This window comes from Schistocerca gregaria, chromosome X (genome assembly GCF_023897955.1).
Source record: "Schistocerca gregaria isolate iqSchGreg1 chromosome X, iqSchGreg1.2, whole genome shotgun sequence".
Taxonomy (NCBI): domain Eukaryota; kingdom Metazoa; phylum Arthropoda; class Insecta; order Orthoptera; family Acrididae; genus Schistocerca; species Schistocerca gregaria.
This window is the reverse complement of record NC_064931.1, coordinates 555,385,084-555,406,707: the sequence shown is the minus strand read 5'-3', so window position 1 is coordinate 555,406,707 and position 21,624 is coordinate 555,385,084. Positions and strand designations below refer to the sequence as shown.

The following is a 21,624-nucleotide window of genomic DNA, read 5'->3' as shown; positions in this document are numbered from 1 at the left end:
AGCTCACATAAATGCTACTCATTTTTAGACAGATATGTGCAATCCAACAGATGCCAACTTCAATCGGAGGTCTACTCCAGTCTTTTAGGCAACATGAGTCTGTGAGCTGCCACCTCCAGATTGGCCTCTGTGAGGTGTGGGTGTAGTATCTGCACCAAGTCTGATGTTACTGTCTTAGTGCCATCCAAATGTGAGGCCTACACAGCCACCTATGCCTGTGCAAGCATTTCTTTTGGTGTCTGCCTTCTGCTTGCATCAACAGGCATTATTCATGAGACTCATCTCCTTCACACTGGATTCACAGCATGATTCTGTATTTTCCGGTGTGCCCTGCCCTGAGCAGCATAGCTGCATCTAGTTTGTGTGGATGGAGGCCCAGGCGGTTGCAGGTACTTGGTATCAGCACTCTTGCTGATTCACTGCCATCTTTGTTTCAGTGATTGAGTGACACCTCAGGCTGCCAGTGACAACAGATTGCTTGCTGATTGCAGCACCTTGTCACCAACTGAGTACAGCTTATGCCTCGGGGGCATTGACAACATTGGGCACCGTCATGATTGTTGCAGTTTGCTGCACATTGAAATGAATGTTTAACAGTGTTGTTTTCATGATGATTATACCAGTCAGCAATCAGGCATGCACCCACTGCTTCACTGTTATCCTGCCCCAGGTCATGAATTACTAGTTTCCTGGCCAGTGGCAACCCATTTCCACCACACAATGTAGAGGTCATCCAACTCTGACCTCTATAGAAGCTATAATTCTCTTCTTCATGTGTATACACATTCTCACATCCATAACCGTACAGACAACCAAGTGCACCCCACCTTGGGTGTGGTTTCAGTTTTGGGGTATCCTTCATATGTATCATATTTCAGAGAAATATAGTCATTTTTGAATTTAGCCACCCATTTATTAATTGTTGGAACTGAAGAAACAGATTCCTTATTTAACAGTCACCAACTTATGATGAATTTTATAATGGCAACATATTCCAGTTTCTCCATCCCATGGTCTCTGCAGCTGAAGAAACAAAGAAGGCAAACAAAAATTGCTAGGAGACTATACCAATATACTATTATGACAGTCGAAAGACAATTGAAACTCAAACAACACAGGGCACTTAAATATTGTTGCAAGACACTATTCTTCCATGGAAGCCTTCTGAGAACAGTATCTATGAATTCAGTTTCAAATATATGATTGTAGCTTTTTCTGCAAATTACTCATTGAGTGGGTTAAAACACATATTGTCTTTGTCATGTTGCACATGAGTGACAGCACTTCCACAATTGAATGGAGACGTGAACCAGAATATCTGTTGCATCAACTCCTCCCTGATGATAACTCGGGTAGAGATCAACTTGAACATACACAAATTAGGTCAAATTTAAATGAAGATCATGGCACCAATATTATCAATCATCTATGTGGAGGCACTGGCCAAAGTTTAAAAAGGATGGAACCCCTAGACCTGATGACATGCAAACAAGTTTGCAGCTGCTAGCACTACAGATTTCATAATATATTCCCTCCTAAACTGGATGGATCTAGTCATTGATGTAGATGAAATTGTGGCATATGCTGATGATCTCCTAGTAGGCCTTCCTGTAAATTTAACAGTCATCTGGAAAATAAATCCTTAGTGAGCTGGAGTGGATGGCAAAGTGGTGCAATGGAAAGAAATTGATGGTAGCAGTACAGAATACTACCTACATGCTGCTTTGAGATAAACTGTCAGTAACTAGAAATCCAACATGGAAATTGGAGAATATCTCAACATCTAAAAATCTGATGTGCAGATTTTTAGGTACAAACTTATGGGATGATTTGTAATGACCACATATCAGCAGTAGCGGATCAGGCTTCTTATGTAATGCATGAATAAAAAATACAGAAACCACTAATTTCATATTACCACAGTCTGTCATGGAAGTGTACCGCAGAGATTCACAGTGATATTTTGGAGCCAGTGTATTGGTGTGCTGACTCTGCATAGTGTAGCACCCCTCTGCAGGAAGGGGAGGTATGAGTGGGTGGTAGAGCAAGGGGGGGAGCCCAGGAGGCTCTAGGGAAAGACAGCTGAAAAAATAACAAGTTCTTTATTGAAACATCTGTGCTGTATAGTACAGCAGGTCAGTGGCCAGCTGGCCATTGATTTCTGCTGATCTGGCTCCTTGCATGCCCCATGATCCTGATGTCAAATCTTCATGGTACACTGGCACCTTCATTACGTAAGTCAACTGTGCAGTTCCCGCACCAGTAGTGTGTACTCGATGATGGGTTATCTACTTTGTACTTGGGCAGCACACATGGCATTCACACCATGATTATTTGCACATCCTGCAATGGCAGAAGACAGCTGATGTACAGTGGGAGTGACCCACGACTTGCTGCCAGGAATCAGTCATACTACTGATGTGGATCGGGGATGGTCTGCTGCACCATGTTACAAAGGCAGGGAGGGACTTATTGCATAGAGATATTGGCCTGCCATTGGCTCAAACTGGTGACTTCTGTTGGCAGATCCATGTGCTGACCTCATACTTCATAGCTCTGTTCTTGTGGTAGAATTACGAGACTAAGAATAATTTTGTTACAAAATACCGAGTACTTATTGTCAGCAGTAGCATGGTTGTTGCACATATGTTCTGCTTATAGTCACGTATCCTAATGCACCACTGCCACTGTCAGTGTGGAAATCTGCATTGTCCCTTTCTGCCTGAGTCTGTGCAGTATCACTGAATCTGTTGTTTCAGCAAGCTAACCTGCCTCACAACATCACACTTACCTTGTTGGATTATTACAGTGACAACATCCCATGCTCATCTGCAGTCAGTGCTACTGCAATACATCATCGTTCAGGCTCACACTAATATGCTAATATACGGTTGGTATGTTACATGCCTGCTACCATCTTCTAAAACGAATAATATCCTGCAGAGCCTCACCCGCACAAATTTTCCAAGAACTCCCCACTTAACTGCATGTGTGTGAATGCCATAACACTCAAACTATGCATGTCTTCCTGTAAGCAGGAATCAAATTAGAATATACAGTCATGTTCAGTCAGTTTTAGCTTCTTCCAATACTATGACTTGCTTCCCTTCCATTCTTGCCCTCAGCATATCACATCCTGAGGACAGGGACTAATATCACCATTCCTCACTCCTCAGAAGGCTTTTGCCACTGGCAAGCCCAGTCACATACAAAAAATATCAGAAAAAATCTTCACACTAACATAACTTATTCACCACAGTCCTCTACATAAGCAAATGTTTTTTTAAAAAATCCATGACAAACTCCCCTCATCATCTTGATCTTAATGAATATGGTACTTTGTGCGGAGGCTCAACCACATCTTCTTGTGTCTTCCTTAGATAGCTCCTCCTCATGTTCTTCACCTGTTCCACCCTCAAAACTCATGGAATCAACTCTAGACTACCTCGAAAAGGTCTTACACATCCACCATATACTTTCATCATTCTTGTTGGCGACCTAACCTCATGTTTAATGGTAAAGTGGTCATTACCAGCTGAGAGGGTCCATGATATCTTGCAGTTAACTTTTTCATCTTTCATTTTGGCATGCAAGAGCTGGATAACATAATGCACTGTCCTGCTTTATGCTGCGGTAAACTTGCATTATGTTTCACTGATTCCTCCTCTGTAATGCCTTCATATTCACCTTTGTTACTCATTTCCAAACTTCTCATATTGTTTTTACAAACTCATGGACCGACTCCACATCTTTACTTTTCTTTGCCTTTACCAAATCGAATGATGATGGCATTTTGCGACCAAACACCACCTCATATGTGGATATCCCAGATTTCATGTATACATCTGAACTATACACTGACACAACATACCTTAGATGTGTATCCCAGTCACTGTGATGTGCTGTCATTTAGTACCTTACCATTTTCCCATTTGGCTTGTGTACTACCTAATACTCAAACTTGCTTTGTCTCAAGGCCCTTCTTGTCAGCCTACTAAACAGGTCCTTCAGCCCCAGTAACCACTTCAAAGCAGTGTGACTGGTCACTACCTGAAAGTTTTTCCCATAAAGATAACATCTAGAATATTTGATACTATAAATGAGGTTCAACATCTCTTTCTCTTTCAATGAATAGTTCTCCTCCACTACATTCAGCTGCCTAGATGCATAGGCTACAGTAACAATTTTTACCACTAATCTCCTGATTCAGGATATAACCTCCAAAGCTTGATATGACGCATGACACAAAAGGATAAAGTCCTTCAGTGGAAGTATGGAAATATTGAGCTTGATGTTAAAGCACTTGTTAATTCTTCAAATGCACACTCACACCCTTCTGCCCATATGGATTTCACATCATTCCTCAGCAACTGCGTGAGTGATTTTGCTATGTCAGCAAATCTTTTCATGAAACTTCTATAGTAATTTGAGATCCTGAAAACAGAATGCAGTTCCTTAATCAACGTAGGCACGGGAAACTTGTGTACAGCTTGCAGTAGCCTTGTGGTGTCTATCCTTACTCTGTCTTTTAAATTATATGGCCAAAATACACTCTGTCTTCTAATGCAAAATGGCACTTCTCTGTGCTCAATGTCAGACATGCAGTTCTCAATCTCTTAAACAATTCCATCAGACATTGCCTATTCTGATCCATGTCTTTTGGAATATGATGATATAGTCTAAAGAAAGTAAACACTGGCATGGTTTTAAACTACTTGACACACAGCCCAATGACCTCTGAAAAGTTTCAGCCACATTTTTCCATCCAAACAATATTTTCTCTTGAACTGATTGTGCTCCCATAGTACCAAAAACAGGGTTTCTGGCTGATCTTTGGGAACTACCTCCTGTTGAGTACAGCCACTCCTCAAGTCAATGTTTGAAAAGTACAAACATTATCCCAAGTTATTGACCATCTCAGTAATGTTGGCAATGGCATATGCATCCATTGTGGTCTTACTGTTAAGGTGACAGTAACCGCAGCAGAACAGATACTGTCTAGAACCAACCACCGACTTTTTTTGTATAGCTACAGTTCCAGCACCCTGTGGACTGGTACTTTCTTCTGTTATCCATTGACTAGCTGTTGATTAATAAAATTTTTCATGATCAACAGCCAATATCTAGGTTTGCAATGTGGCATCCAATACACCTGGGCTTTTGTCCCCTACTGGTACACAAGGTTGAGTCATGGACATTGCTGGCAACAGACACCATATAAAAATAAATCATTAAATTCAAACAGCAGTTCTCGCATCTGCTCTCTTTGTGCTCCCTTTAGATGTTCCACTCTCATACTTAAGGCAATCTTAATGGTGGCTTGTGGCTGCTTGTGCTCTACTCCCCATACTTATCACTCATCTAGAATGTCCAAACTTGGTATTAACACCCCATCCTGAACTTCAGTACTTTTGTGCCAGAATTATCTATGTTTACAGGTCTCACTCTCCCACTATTCCTCTCTTGTATGTGACAACACTTCCATTTATAAAACAACTTTCTGGACCCAGTATATTGTTCTCTTGCAGAGGCTGGACAGTACATGACATACCCACAGGTAGATCTGGCTGCACATTCACCCATAGTGACTTCACTAGTGCAATTATACACATTTCAACTGGTTTGTTCAATACAATTGATGTCCATTGCAACAGTTCTGCACTGGAAACAGCTTCCCCTAGCTGGTATCACCAAAGGTCAAAGTTGGCTCAATTTTGATAGAAAAAGCCTAGCCCCAGGATCATGCTGTAGCTCATCCTTGCATCACAACTTAAACTGAACAGTCCCTATTCGAAAATCTATATCCACTGACTCCAACAGTCTCATGTCAGTAGGCCTAGCCCCACGTAACCTATAGTGTGGGAATTCCTGTTGCCTCTGACACAGTGAGTCTCTACTGGCAATCAACACATGCACCCCTATGTGTAACAAAATCATGTACTTGTTACCCCACATAGCATCCAGTATTGCATGCTCTGTCTCTACATACGTATTTGTTGCATCTAATTTTAATGGGAACACATTTAGATGGACTTTGAGTTCCACTTTGTGTTTAACAGATGCTTACCTCCTCCCTCCTTGTCCACTTCTATGTCCTTTACCAAAATTCTCCTGCTGATATCTTCCATTTCCTCTATTGCAGGTGTCTGGCAAGACTGCCTTTGTTAGTGCCCCTGCTGTCCACACATGTAACATGTAATGTTCACAGAAAATACCCCTCATCTATCCAGTTTCCCTGTTACTACGTCATTTTCTTTGTGTTACCTCACTAACCTAATCTACATCTGCATGACTACTCTGGAATTCACACTTATGTGCTTGGCAGAGGGTTCATCAAACAACTTTAACACTGTTTCTCTACCATTCAACTCCTTAACACCACATGGGAGAAAGAAACATGTAAATCTTTCTATGCGAGTTCTGATTTCTGTTATTTTAGTACAATGGTCATTTCTGCCTATGTAGGTGGGTGTAAACAAAATATTTTTGCATTCAGAGGAGAACATTAGAGATTGAAATACTGTGAAAAGATCTCTCCTCAAGAAAAAAATTGCATTTCTTAATGATTGACACTCTGACGCATGTATCATATCCATGCCACATCCTATTTGATGATAATACAAAAGGAGCTGTCCTTCTTTGAACTTTTTTGATGTACTCCTTCAGCACTATCTGGTAAGGATCCCATACTGCAAAGCAGTACCCTAGCAGAGGATGAACAAGTGTAGGCAGTCTCTTTACAAAACCTGCCACATCTTCTAAAAGTCTTTTGTTTGACTTCCCCACAACATTATGTGTGTGATGGTTCTAATTCCAGATGTTCATAATTAGAATTCCCAAGTGTTTAGATGAATTGACAGCCTTTACATTTGTATGATTTATCATATAATTGAAATTTAATGGATTCCTTGTAGTACTCATATGGACAACTTCACTGTTTTAATTATGTAGGGTCAGTTACCACTTTTTGCACCACATAGATATCTTGTATAAATCCTTTTGCAGTTGGTTTTGATCTTCTGATTAATTCCCTACATAGTAAATTACACTGTCATATGCAAACAATCTAAGAGGGCTGCTCAGAGTCTCTCTCAAATTGTTTATGTAGATTAGGGAGAGCAGAGGGCCTATAACAGCTCTCTGGGGAATGTCAGGTTTTTCTTGATGGCTTTCTGTTGGTTACTATGAACTGTGACATTTATGATGGGAAATAATGAATCCATTCACACAACTGAGATTATACTTCATAGGCACACTACTTGATTTGAAGCCAATTGTGAAGAACAGTAGCAGTAACAGAATGCAGATGTTAGGATGCACCTGTATGCACCCTAATGACATGTCCAATGGCCACCACACCAGAAAAGCATCAAGCACACTCTGCTCAGCTTCTTGCTACAAAACTGGAATTGCTCCGTCACTCTGTCCCAACTCATATGTGCATTCATTATATATCCTTACCCTGCACAGCTTCCCCAAGCCTCTTCACATTTCTGTTCAACTAATTCTGAAGATACCTCACACTATTCTGTTTTTTGTATCTTTGTAAATTCTCCTTCTCCAGAGAGTCATAGTAAGCTGCATTCTTTCATGCCTCTGTGCTCCTTATGTATGTTGTTGAATCTCTCACTTGTCACAGTTTTGCTGCATACAATAATTCACTGTCAGTCTAACCACTCGTCTTTGTGAACATCTTAAAGTCCTCTAAGAATGGCTGCACATACTCAAATGATTTTCCAGAAAAGGGAACAGTTAATCCTGTGGCACCTGAATCCACCTCAAACTGTGATATCTGAAGCAATGCTAACTGTTCTTCCCTAGCTGTTAAAGCCGTCAACTGTCCATGTAGCTGCTTATTATCTACTGCCAGCTGCACTACCTTTTCTAAGAATAACAGTATTCTGTTCAGCTCTGAGGCATCCTTCATCCCTGAATCTGCCATTGTGACACTCTTACTCCCCATTACACAAAATAATACAAACAGAAATCGCAACTCTGAAAAATCAATACAAACCAGCCATTATGTCATATCATGAGCCACCTAGACTCTCTACACTGCCTTGCAATATGACCATACTGGTGACTTATATAACAGGTTTGAGGAACTCTTCCAAGCATGGTCCAGTATGCTCAAGTAAATTACATAGTGTAACCATACAAACCCAAATTCTGTACACTACAAGTTAGTCACATCTTCCAGCCTCAACAGGGTAACCTTTAAATTACAATGACAGTCATATCTCATTTCCACATATGTTACACCCTTGAAAATGCAACCACATGGTTCATCACTCACCACACTGTGTTCGCACCATGCGTGGTGGTTCAGATTCTGTCCTGAGTGAAGATGATGCTGTGGCTATAAGTCAGGATGGTGCAGGTGGACAGTGGAGATGGGAGCACAGGGGGCTTCAGAGAAAGGCAGCTGCAAATGCAACAAGTGCTTTATGGAAACATCTGTGCTACATAGTAAACCAGGTCAGTGGCCAGCTGGCTGTTTGGCTGGCTGCTTACATGCTGCATGATTCTGACACAGAGTCTCCTTGGCGTGCTGCTGGACTCATTCCATAAAACAGACATGTGGTTCCCATGTCAGTAGTGTGTAGTAGATGATGTAGATGAAGATATATCTCACGCAGACCTAGATGGCACCTGATTGTGGCATATCTCATGCAGACCTGGCTGGCACCTGACTGCATCGTGGTCGGGGATGTCCACCATTATTAGGGGCCTATTTGTGATGGCCGAAGGTGGATGATGTGCATGAGGAGTAGCACTAAGTCCACCAGGGACTTAGTGCATAGCACTATTGTCCTGCCGTGGCCTCAGACTAATGACTTCTGGTGGTAGGTCCATTTGGCAGCCTCATTTGGCAGAGCCTGTCATTGTGGTAAACCTGCATGCCTGAGAATAATTTTATTGCAATAGTCCAGTGCTTATAGACAGCAGGTGTATGCTTGTTGTGCATTGGCATTGCTTCCAGTCATGTATCCTAAAGCACTGTTGCCACTGTCAGTGTGGAAATCTGCCTTGCCCCTCCTTGCTTCATGAGTTGATGCAATACTGCTTTTTCAGCAAGCTAACCTACCTCACAACACTGTGTTGACTTTGCTTGTTTGCTGTCAGTGCTGCTACAATACATAGTTCAGGCTGACACTGATATGGTGCTATATTGCTTCATTCTACAAACGAGACCATATATCTCAGGTTGACCTTAAGACCAGTTTCATATTATATTACTTGTTTGTACAAAATACAGTGGTAGTTTTATGACCAAAACAGCTGGGGGCTTCCCTACATGGGTTACATTCCCCATCCACTCTTACTTACTAAGCACTTATTTCTACTTTACTTTTGAGTCTATTTATCACACTTCTTTTGTGCTTTTGGGAATTTAACCTTCATGACTTGTCCCCTTGCTTCCTTTTCCTTTAATCCTGAAAAAATGTACATATTTTCCATATTCACACTGCAAGGCTACACTCTCAGTCTCTCTTCTGTATCTCCACTCTGCAAACCACCATGAAATGCATGGAGATGGTATGTCATGTTGTACCAGTTATTACGGTTTCTTCTCATTTCCTTCACATATGGTGTGCATGGAGAATGAGTTTTTAAATGCTTCTGTGCATGCTGTAATTATTGTAATCTTACACACATGATCTCTCTGTGAGTGATACATAATGGGTTGTTGTATATTCATAGAGTCATCATTTAAAGCCGGTTCTTCAAACTTTGTTAGTAGACTTTCTTGGGTTAGTTTACATCTATCGTCAAGAGTCTGCCAGTTCAATTTCTCCAGTATGTCTGTAACACGTTCCCATGGATCAAGCAAAAATGTGACCTTTTGTGCTGCCCTTCTTTGTACATGCACAATATTCCTTGTCAGTACTATTTGGTGTAGGTCCCACGCACTTGAGCAATATTCTAGAACCAGTTGGATGAGTGATATGTAAGCTATCTCCTTTGTAGACTGATTGCACCTCCACAGCATCCTGCCAACAAACTGAAGTGTTCCACCTACTTTTTGACAACTGGATGTATGTAATCATTCCATTTCATATCCCTACAAAGTGTTACACCCAGATATTTGTATGGGTGGACTGATTCTAACAGTGACTGAAATTATAGTCATATGATACTAAGGACTTTTTTTCCTTCTTTTTTTTTCCTTTTTTGTGAAGTGTTCAATTTTACATTTCTGAATATTTAAAGCAAGTTGTCAGTTGCCAATCTACCATTTTGAAATGTTATCATGATATGATGGTATATTTATGCAGTTTATATAAGACAGGGCTTCAGAATAGGTAACTGGATCACATGCAAAAAGTCTGAGGTTACTGTTAATATTGTCTGCAAGGTCATTGATATATAACATGAGCAACAAGGGTCAAAGCACACTTCCCTGGGGCACACCCAAAGTTACTTCTACATGTGGCAATGTCTCTCCATTCAAGATAACATGCCAAATTGACCCTACCAAAAAGTCTGCAATCCAGTCACTAATTTTGCTTGATACCCCATATGATCATACTTTTGACAAAAAGTTTAGGTGTGGTACTCTGTCAAATACTTTTCAGAAGTCAAGAAATACTGAATCTACCTGCCAGCCTTGATCTAAAGCTTTCAGTATGTCACATGTGAGAAAAGTGCGTCAGGTTTCATATGATCAATGTTTTTGGAATCCATGCTGGTTGGCATTGAGTTCAAGATACTTCTTTTTGTTTGAACTCATAATGTGCTCTAAGATTCTACAACAAATTTATGTCAAGAATATTTGCTGGTAGTTTTGTGGATCACATCTACTAGCCTTCTTGTAGATGGGTGTGACCTGTGCTTTTTGCCAAGAACTGGGTATAGTTTTCTGTTTGAGGGATTTCTGATATAGTATAGTTAGAAGAGGGGCTAAATCAGCTTAAAACTCAGTGTAAAATCTCCTCCCATTATGAACTGTTCTACTGTGTACTAACTCAGCTGAAAACTCAGTGTAAAATCTCCACCATTATGAACTGTTCTACTGCATACATATCTACCCAGTGCCTTGTGCCGAAAGTTTCAAGTTCCTCATTGCAGTATGAGTCTACTGACTTTTTATTTAGTTTACTGAACATACGTATCACTTTGCTTGTTTTAGTTGTTCTTTGTACTTTGTTAATCATTGATGCTACAACTGTGTCATGATCACTAATACCATTTTATGCTCTATCGAACCAGTTTACTAAAATCTTGTCTACTGGTGGATTATGCTAACAGTCAGCTCTCCACCTCAGAAGAATTAATGCTATGGACAGTAAAATTAGAGCCACTGTGGCACTGGTTATTACTGGACTAGAAAGCACTGTCACATAACGATATCCTTCTCTGAACTGCTCATCATGTTACATTTAGTGATAAGCTGAGAAGTGCCCTTACTCCACCACAATGTATCAATCCAGGGAATGTATTACATCAGACTCTAAAGTTTCATTTATAAATTCTGTATTCTGTGTTGGCAATAATTTTCAAAGGTTCATCTGGCCAATATAGCTTTGGTTGTGAGACATTCACTTGCATGATTCCCGTAATCGGGCATTTGCTCAGGTTGGTTTGTACTTCCCAGTTCAGACACACCATAACAGTCCTCTTGCAAACATTGTTTAACTCCTCCTCTGTCATTACTGCATGCTTGCTACCATCTTCCAAAATTAATAATGTTCCACAGATCCTCACCTGCACAAACTTTGCAGGAAGTCACCACTTGCTCGGCTTATATGACCAATATAACACTCAAATTGTGCATGTCTTCCTGTTAACAGGAATCATATTAGAAGACAAAATTGTGATAAGTCAGTTTTCTCTTCTTCTGTTGCTATGACCTGCCTCACTTCCATACTTACCTTTGATGTACCACATCCACTAGCAAGCCCAACTATATACAACAAAAATGACAGAAATAACGAATATAACTCATTCACTACAAATATACATCTTTTATCTTCTTCTGATTTGTGCTCTTCACAGTCTTCTCCAGTTCCACCCTTGAAATTCCTGGAATTTACTCTGTTCTACCTCGAAAAGGCTTTAGTTGTGTAACATATACTATCGTAGTTAATGTTTACTGGCAAAGTAGTCTCCACCAGCTAACAGCGTCCTTTATACCTTGTGATGAACTCTTTCATCTTCATTTTCTTTATGTAAGGACTGCATAACGTCACCCATTGTCCTACTTTATGTTGTGGTAAACTTGTTGTTCATTTCACTGATTCCATCTAGTTCTCTAACGCCTTTGTATTTGCCATCTATACTCATTTCCATATTTCTCGTACTGTTTTGACAACCTCATGGATGGACTCCCCATCATTATCTCTCTTTTCCTGTACAAGATGGAATGGTGATGGCATTTTCTGATCATACACCACCTCATATGGGGACAAACAGTACTCGTGCGTACTTTGAATAAGAGAATGAGATGTTGACACAACATACTTTACATACGTATCCCAGTTGCCGTTCGGGAGGACGACGGTTCAATCCCGTCTCCAGCCATCCTGATTTAGGTTTTCCGTGATTTCCCTAAATCGTTTCAGGCAAATGCCGGGATGGTTCCTTTGAAAGGGCACGGCCGATTTCCTTCCCAATCCTTTCCTACCCCCAGCTCCGTCTCTAAAGACCTCGTTGTCGACGGGACGTTAAACACCAACCACCACCACCACCCAGTTGCCGTGCTGTACTTTTGTGTAGTAACATAACATGTTACAGTTCTTCTATGTACCTGTTCCATTCTACCATTGACCTGTGGATGAATAGGACTTGTTCTTAACTTTTTCATATGCAATAACTGACACAGCTCCTTCAATAACTCTGACATGAAATTCTTACACTGGTCTGTAGTTATCTTACCTGGCACTCCAAACTTCGACATCCTGTTGTTAACAATTGCCTGTGTGATTGTCACTTCCTGCTGGTTTGGCATAGCAACCAGCCCCATGTACCATAAAAAGGGGTCTGTAATTGTTAATACAAAGCAGTTTCCTGCTGCTGTACATTTGATTGGTCCTGGTACGTCAATTTCAGATGGTTTCAGTGCTTCTAGTAGCCTCTGCAATGGCACTTGTATATGATTCAAGTCAGCTTGTTGTGCACACTACATGCAATTTCTAACATGTTGATTGACATTTGCTTTCTTTTGCTTCCGCCAGTATCTCTCAGGTACCCTCCAGTTTGTTGCTCTGCACCCTCCATGGTTCAAATGGCTCTTAGTACTATGGGACTTAACTGCAGTGGTCATCAGTCCCCTAGAACTTAGAACTACTTAAACCTAACTAACCTCAGTTCATGACACACATCCATGCCCAAGGCAGGATTCGAACCTGCGACCGTAGCAGTCACGCAGCTCCAGATGTAGCGCCTAGAACAACTCAGCCACTCCGGCCGGCACACCCTCCATGAGCAGGTAATGTGTGATCATATGCTCCCTTTAAAATCTGTGTCTTAAACTTCACTGTTAGTACTTCCCATGGCCCTAGCCTTGTTTCCATACAAACCAGTCTGTCACATGTGCTAAACTGCGATTGGGTCCTGTATTGTTTAGTGCTCTGAGCTGCCTGCCACTCCACAAGACAATGGCCCAGATCTTTCAACACTACTACCTTCCTGCTTAATGGATCTACATCCCTGTGCTTATCCCCTGCCTTGTTTACTATTTCATACTCAGGGCCCACTTTGTCAGCCTGCTAAATGGGTCCTTTAGTCCCAATAATCACTTCAAAGCTGTGTGGTTGGCCACCATGTGTAATTTTTTTTCCACAAAAGCAACATCTAAATACATGACGCCATACAATGAGCTTCAACATCTCTTTTTCTTTCATTGACTGGTTCTTCTCCACTGCATTCAGCTGTCTCAATGCAAAAGCTGCAGGATCATCTTCACCATTAATTTCCTTGATTAAGACATGTTCCAGAGCATGATTAGATGTATTTCATGAAAGGATAAACTTTTACTGAATGTCTGGAAATACTAGAAACAGGCTTGATGTCAAAACTCCTCTTAATTCTAGCAGAATGGAGGTCTTTTGGTGCACTTGTACACACCGTTCTTGACCTGTCAGTGACACCCCATCAGAAAATTATCAGATGCCCCCTGCTCAGCTTCTTATAACATAACTGCATTTGGTGCATCACATTGCCCTAACTCCTATGTGTATTCATTACATTTCCATATCTTGCCACTGAGATCTCCCACAATTTCTCCAGACCTCTTCATAATAGCACTCAACTGCTCTAAAAAATAAGTCACACTATTCTGTTCTTTGCAGCTTTGAAAAGAAAACCTTCTCCATATACTCAAAGTTAGCTGCATTTTTAATGCCTCCATAAAGCTTACATGTTTTCAGTTCCTCCATTAATCGCAGTTTTGCTACTCCAAATGATTGACTCTCTCTCTACCACGCAACTCCATTGATTTCTTAATGTCCTTTAAAAATGACCTCACATCCTCAGATGATTTTCCACAAAAAGGAAAAAGTAATTGTGTGGCAGCTTGATCCACCTCATGCCGTGGTACCTGAAGCAACACTAACTGCTCATCCCAAGCTACCTTTTCTAACAGCACCTTTACTATTTCTGGCTCTAAACAGTCATTACAAACTAGTCTTTAGATCATATCATGAGCCATCTAGACTCTCTATACTTACTTGAAATGTGACCATATCGATGACACGTATAACAGTTTAGAGGAACTGACTCCAAGGATGGCACAGTGTGCCCAAGAAGTTATATTGTGTACATCTTACAGACACCAATTACTGCTTTCTCAGTTACCCTTAAACTCAGAAAAGTTAGTCAACTCCTCAGGCCCAAGCAAGGTAACCTTTAAATTACAATGACATTCATGCCTCACTTCCATGTCTATTACACCCTACAAAACATAACCAAATGGTTCAAATGGTTCATCATCACACCATGTTGGCACTGTAGGTGGTGGTTCAGACATCAGGCTGAGTAAGATGATGCTGCATATTCTGATATCAAACTATAGTGCCCTCAGAGTGCAGGGAGGGGCAGCTATGAACCATGATGATGTGAGCAGGTGGTTGATGCAAGGTGGGAGCCTGCAGGTGCATGTAGAGAGTGAAGCACTGCCCCTGGGCAGAAATAGGCTGTGCTGCTGAAGTATACATGTGATGGACTGTTGTTCTAAGTCTGGGAGGGACTTACTGTGCAGAGCTGTTGCCCTGCCATGACCTCAAACCAGTGACGTCTGCTGGCAAGTCCATGTGGCAACCTCATTTGGCATAGCGCTGTCATCCTGGTAGAACTGTGAGACTGAAAATAATTTCATTGGAAAACTTCTGTAGTTGTAGATTGCAGTGGTATGTTTGTTTTACATATGCACCACTTTCACTCACATATTCTAAAACACCACTGTCACTGTCAGTGTAGAAATCTGCATTGCCCCTTGTTGCATGAGTCTGTGCAGTACTGCTGGGTCTGCTGTTTCAGCAAACTAACTTGCCTTGCAACATTGCATTACCCTTGTTGAATTATTGAAGTGACAATATTCTTCATTCTTTGCTGTCAATGCTGCTCCAATATCTCATTCAGGCTCACCCTGATATGACCATGTATGTTATATCAGCATAAGCCTTCTTAAGTATGTACAAGATAACAAGTACAGCTGCAACTACTTTTGGGCTACCACTGTCTGCCATGAAATCTTACCACAGGGATTCACACTGATAGGAACTTCCTGACTGTGCCTTGAGTGTCACAGAAAATCTGTGTGTCCAGGACAGAGAGGTATGTTAATTTGCAAGAAAGATTTTAACACAGCTTGCCATTTGCTTAATATTCATTTTTAATCTGAACTGAGAAGTTTCTTGTGTTAAGGATGTTCAGAAACTATTTATGGGCTACCAGTCTGTTTCTTCTGCTGTCAGTCTGTCTGTCACTTGGAAATGATATTGGAAGATTTGTGGCGTTACAATATCTAATGTATATCATCAGTGGGAAACACTGTTCTGATTGATTATGTTGTCAGGTACCCTTATTTCTTCTGCTTCTTTGATCACAAAGTTGCAGAAGACACTGCCGTGATACAAGATGTTCATAAGTTGAAAAATGAGTATATCTTTGTCCTCTGCCATTGCATTTTTTAGTGAAGTGTGACCACAACAAACAGCATGGCAAGATGAAACATTATATTTATGCTTTCTAAGACAACTTGTATAATATATGATGAGATTTATTTTTACTAAACTAAATTTCATGATCTTAAGATGTTTAAAAAATATCCAGCCAGTTTACAGCACCTTATTTTTGTGTCAGGATTTCTATATATCTTAAATTAGGAATGTTGTAGAACCTGAGTTGTTAGTCTCAATGTGAGACCCTACAAGAATATCTGGAGAAGAGTCTAAGAACAATATAAGTTACTACAAAGATGCAGCATAGCCCAGCATTCTGTCAATGACCAATCAGGAAACATGAGAGAGAAATTACCTGACTCACTTCTGCATCTACGTTAACAGAGACTCTTGCAAACTTTATTTTTGGAATTAGCTTCTGTTCCTGTTTCAGTCTCTGCTTGGTTCATGTAGTCTGAAACTGTCAAGAGCAGACTGCTTGTCGTCTATCCATAATACAGCCTTCAGTATAAAATGTCATATTCTCCTTAGAAGATCTTCAAATTATTCCACTATCCCCCATTTCCCATAAAACTGGTATTCAGGATATATTCATCTCTCCTGGAGGGTCCAATTTGAACTGTACATTTCAATAAGCACAGCCTTTCTTCAATTGTATTTACCTCTCTCTATTATCCCTGATACAACTCTTGACTTCATCCTGTGTACAAACCATGCTCTGTTCTTTGGATTGTCCATTATTTATCTTTAGAACCTATTTGACTGTTTGATAAAGAAATGAAGTATGTACATAGAAAGTCTTCTTCTCTGAACACAAGGCTGTGAGGAGTTTTAATGAGCTCTGCCCCCTGCTAATTTCTTGAAAAGTTGTACCTGTAAATAAAACTTCAATAAATTGCATATTTGTGAATATATTCCTCAATAACCATGTAGTATAGTATCAAAACCTTATAAGTGCACTAATTTTATCCCTAATGTCCATAAATTTTAAGAAATAGTATTTACTTTTTTATAGTGAGAGAGCCTGTGATTATTAAAATAAATACTCATGTAAGGCACTACTTTTATTTTCAGTGCCTTTTTTTCAGATTTTGAGCCTTCACTTCATTGAATAAGATACACAATGAACTGTAGCACATAGTAAAATTTGTTAAACATTTTTCCTTGGTTTTCAGGTGAATTAACTGTGGAAAACTTCTTCAAAGAGCTATCTTCTAGTTCTACAAATATTGCATCTACAAGGAGTGGTCTATCTCCAACAAGCTCTACAGCAGTGCCTGTGATAGACAATATTCTAGTAAGGCTGCAGTCTGCACAAGTTTCTAGAGCAGTAATGACATTAGCAGGCTCACTAGAAATTCAGGTATGTATACACAGCCTAGATTTAAATCATTCTAGAAAATGTATTAAGTATGAAGGTGGTTTGAAAAGTGCTTGGAATCACCATGAGAAGTCAGCACTAGCACAATGAGTTGTTCACGTGATATTCATTGGACTGTTTCCTGTAAACATGTGCTACATCAGTGCTCTTGGAAGAGAGCTGTGGCAGTGATGTGGCTCTGTTATTGTTCTGGCATAGTGATTTTTGAAGACGGAAAAAACGAGATTTGAGCAGTGATCAAGTACTTCATAAAGAAATGTATGGAAGCAAAGGACATTCATGCTGATTTCTGGAATACGCAGGTGGGACTCTGCTCCTTCATATTTAAATGTTGCCAAGTGGACAAATGAATTTAAATTTGGTTGGGAGAGCTTAGATAATGATCCGCGCAGGGGTCAGCCAAGATGTGTTGCTACTCCAGAAATCATTGCAAAAGTGCACAAAATGGTCATGGAAGATTGCTGATTGAAAGTGCATGAAATTGCTCACACTTTAAAAATTTCATCTGAAATGATATGTCACATTTTAGCTGAAGAATTAGAAATGAAAAAATTATCTTCAAGATGGGTGCCGCAGCTCTTGACTCTGGATCAAAAGGGTGCCATTGCCATGGCAAAATTACACGCACTAAGGTATGAATTGTTGCCACATACACCTTATTCACCTGATGCAGCTCCATCATAAGATAATAAACCAATAAAGATTTTTTAAAAGTGTAATTTGGATTCCAATTTTTGCATCTCACTGTTCCCACTCTTGCCCTATTCAATGTTGTACACAATTCTATAATGTTAAACAGTCTCACTATTCAAATGGTGATTTCATCATTCGTAAACTACTCAATTGAATAGTAACATTTTTCCACCAGGAGATCATATAGTTTTCTCTTCGGTGAACCTCTCCATGCTCAGTACATCTCTACCCTTGAGTTTATTGTAAATTATCTTTCCCATGGGATGGGATGTCTGCTGGTAGAGTTTTAAGTGATGTTGTGAAAGCATTAAATTTTCTTTGTGTTTAGTATTGTACATATGTTTGAAATTGTTTTCTTCTGTTAGCTCATGGTTGATATGTAAAAAGATGATAATTTAAAGTATATACAATGCAGGGATAGATAATATTTTAGGTTCTTGAATGATGGAGAGCAAGATGTTCTTGGAGGGGCTGCACACATTTTTCTAACAATTTGTTTCTGGAGTAGCATGATTCATGACATGTAGCTTGAATTTTCCAACAAATTAAACCATATCTAATTTTGCATTCAAAGTAACTGTAGTGCACAACTTTTCTGCAGCTTAAGTCTGTTATACCAGATAGTACATCCATTGCAAAGGAAAGGCTGTTTAATTTTCTATTTAAATAATCTATATGTGCTTGCCAGCTTAGATTTTTGTCCAAGTTTAGTCCAAAGAATTAATGGACTGAGCTTTGTCCATAAGTTGATTTTTACATACAATACTGATGTCACTGAGTTTTGATTGTTTGATTCTAAATTGTCTAAACAAGGTCTTTGAAAAATTAAGTTTAAGGCCATTTTTTGAAACCATGTATCTAGGTTGTTTAGTGTGTGTATAACACCATCCAAAATCTCTCCCACGTTTGTTTTTCAAGGGGCACAGAAGTGTCATTAGCAACATGACTGGCTTGGCATTGATATTAAGAGGTTATTCATTTATGTAAAGGAGAAACAATATTGGCCCTAAGATTGAGTCTTGAGGGACTTCTTGTGATATTGTATCTCACTGGCTCTAGGCTTATTCTTATGTCCTACACATAGTCAACAAATTCAGGGTTCTTATTGTGTTTCATTTCTTTATGTAGCTCTTGTTTTCGAGCATTAGATTGGTGTCAGATCCTAGGTGGGAATGATTCATTGTAGACCTGTAGAAAACTTCTTAGAAAATCATCAAAGTTCTCAGTGCCTGACACACTATTATTTATGGGCTATTTCACTGCATCTATCTTGTCATGGAATAGGTCCAAGTTATTTTTACTAAAGTATCTTTTCATAAAACCTTTCTTAACATAGGTTTATTTTTTCTGGCAGCTGAATAACAATGCAGAATGGTCAAAAATTCCTTGGTCTAAACAGGACTGTTTTTCACTGTTGAACACATAATTTATTAAGATGCAGTCTACACAAGTAGCTGAATTGGCATTTTCTCTAGTGAATTTAAAAAAAATAGTTTAAAACCAGAGTTCTGAATTATGTCAAGAAACTGTTTTGAGCTACTGTGTAGACTTATCACATTTACATTAAAATCAGCTTCTATGATGATGTCTTTCCTTATTTCTTTCTTAAGTTTATCAAGAATGCACTGGAGTTTGGACAAGGAAGTTTTAGTTACTGCACTTCCTGGAATTCTGTAAATGGGACTCTGACTACCTGTGCTCTTTTCCAATCATTTGGGACCTTCCGTTCCTCTAGAGACTTGCGGTACACGGCTGTTAGAATGGGGGGCAAGTTCTTTCACGTACTCTGTGTAGAATTGAATTTGTATCCTGTCAGGTCCAGTGGACTTTCCTCTGTTGAGGGATTCCAGTTGCTTTTCTATTCCTTGGACACTTATTTTGATGTCAGCCATTTTTTAGTTTGTGCGAGGATTTAGAGAAGGAACTGCCGTGCGGTATTCCTCTGTGAAACAGCTTTGGAAAAAGGTGTTTAGTATTTCAGCTTTACGCGTGTCATCCTCTGTTTGAATGCCATCATCATCCCGGAGTGTCTGGATATGCTGATCGAGCCACATACTGATTTAATGTAAGACCAAAACTTCCTAGGATTTTCTGTCAAGTCGGTACAAAGAATTTTACTTTCGAATTCACTGAACGCTTCATGCATAGCCCTCCTTCCGCTAACTTTGACATTGTTTATCTTCTGTTTGTCTGAGATGTTTTGGCTGCATTTACACTTGGAGTGAAGCTCTCTTTGCTTTCACAGTAGTTTCCTAATTTTGTTGTTGAACCATTACAGACTGAAACCGGTCATCGTCTAAAGAATTCATTTGTGATCAGAGACTGGAATAAAAAAGCATTTCAAGCAATATTCACTTGTGAGAAACTGTAAGTTCCTTTGTATTGTTCGTTGCTGTGTCGTTGGTTCCAGAGATGGAAACAGAGAAATCATTTGTATTCAGCTCCAATACTTTTTCATGGCTTACTGCAGTTACAGCTTTGCAATTGGCATCTGGTTTCACAACAGCCTTGCATTTGTAAGTACATCTAATACTTAATTTGGTGGCTATTCCTTGCTCTTGACTCTCTGCAAACAGATCAAGTTTGAGGCTTGCCACAGGTAAGTATGTTGGGACACTTTATAAGGAAATTCTGTCTGAGAAGAGCTGCACATACGTCCAGGAAAAAAATTGTAAGTTCCACGAAGATCGGCAGCTTGCTTTAAAGGTTTAGAAATATAAAAGTGTGCGATTCATAGTGCACAGAAACAGTTTCTTACAAATACAGATCAGTGACTCACAACTGAATCCGTCAATTCATACAAAGACCTTGGTGTAACAATTTGTGTGGGTTTATTGTATTGTGTATTGACCACCGCCCCACATCGAACCCAGGGTTATTGTTCTGTTCGGCCTCCAGTGAACAACCCCCCCCCCTTACCCCCCTGTCCATACCCCTGGGGAATGTCTCATCCCAGACGAGTCTAACCTCAAATGTTTGCATGGTAGAGTAATGGTGGTGTATGCGTACATGCAAACAGTGTTTGTGCAGGAATCGCAGACATAGTGTAACTGAGGCAGGATAAGGGGATCCAGCCCACATTCACTGAGGCAGATGGAAAACCACCTTAAAAACCATCCACAGGCTGGCCGGCACACTGGATCTCAACACAAATCCACCTGGCATTAGACCGTGCGGCTAGCCGGGTGGGCGGTTTGTATGGGTAATAAATGGAATGATAAAATAAGCTCAGTCACAAGCAAATGAGATGGCAGACATAAATTCATGGGCAGCACCCTCAGCAAAGCCAGTCTGTCTCCAAAGAACACTGCTTATAAGTCACTTATATGTGCCATACTAGAATATTGGCCAAGTTGATGGAACCCATACCAAATAAGACAAACAACTGATATTGGACCTGTATAAAGGAATGTGGCACAGATGATC

At 40.0% G+C, this 21,624-nt stretch overlaps 1 protein-coding gene across 3 annotated transcripts in view; it reads left to right on the top strand.

Moving 5' to 3' along the window:
* Positions 1 to 21,624, top strand: part of LOC126297832 (intermembrane lipid transfer protein VPS13A-like) — a 759,301-nt gene that overhangs the window by 255,997 nt on the left and 481,680 nt on the right. For all 3 annotated transcript variants that reach the window (XM_049989081.1, XM_049989080.1, XM_049989079.1), the window contains exon 24: positions 17,300 to 17,487. In XM_049989081.1, the coding sequence (XP_049845038.1) occupies positions 17,300 to 17,487 (188 nt within the window). The remainder of the gene's footprint in view (positions 1 to 17,299; positions 17,488 to 21,624) is intronic.